This window comes from Gavialis gangeticus, unplaced genomic scaffold (genome assembly GCF_001723915.1).
Source record: "Gavialis gangeticus isolate Ggan-Ray unplaced genomic scaffold, GavGan_comp1, whole genome shotgun sequence".
In the NCBI taxonomy this organism is placed as follows: Eukaryota; Metazoa; Chordata; order Crocodylia; family Gavialidae; genus Gavialis; species Gavialis gangeticus.
Window position 1 is genome coordinate 61,933,249 of NW_017729032.1, and position 285 is coordinate 61,933,533.

The 285-nt window shown below is 72.3% G+C and overlaps 1 protein-coding gene across 1 annotated transcript in view; it reads right to left on the reverse strand.

Annotated features, from left to right (window-relative positions):
• The window catches only part of WDFY2 (WD repeat and FYVE domain containing 2), a 153,705-nt gene extending 153,458 nt beyond the window's left edge, over positions 1-247 (reverse strand). The window contains exon 1 of the mRNA XM_019525350.1: positions 74-247. Within this exon, the coding sequence (XP_019380895.1) occupies positions 74-210 (137 nt within the window). The 5' untranslated portion in view covers positions 211-247. The remainder of the gene's footprint in view (positions 1-73) is intronic.
• Positions 248-285: the final 38 nt, after the last annotated feature.

Genomic DNA, 285 nt, shown 5'->3' on the forward strand with positions numbered 1-285 from the left:
GCCTCTGCTCTCGCACCGCACCACGGGCCGGGCCGGGGCAGCGCCGGGACCCACACACGCCCGGCGCCGGTACCTGTCCTCGGAGACGCTGATGACGCCGTCCTCCTTAGGCACGATCGCTGCCATGTTCACCACCTCGTGCGAGCCCTCCACCGCGCCCAGCAGGACGGGCTTGCGAGTCAGCGCCTGGGGCTGCGGCTCGGCAGCCATGGGCGACAACGGGCGAGGACCAGCGGCGACGACGAATACTTCGCTACGCCCGGCGATGGGGCGGCCTCCTGCAGT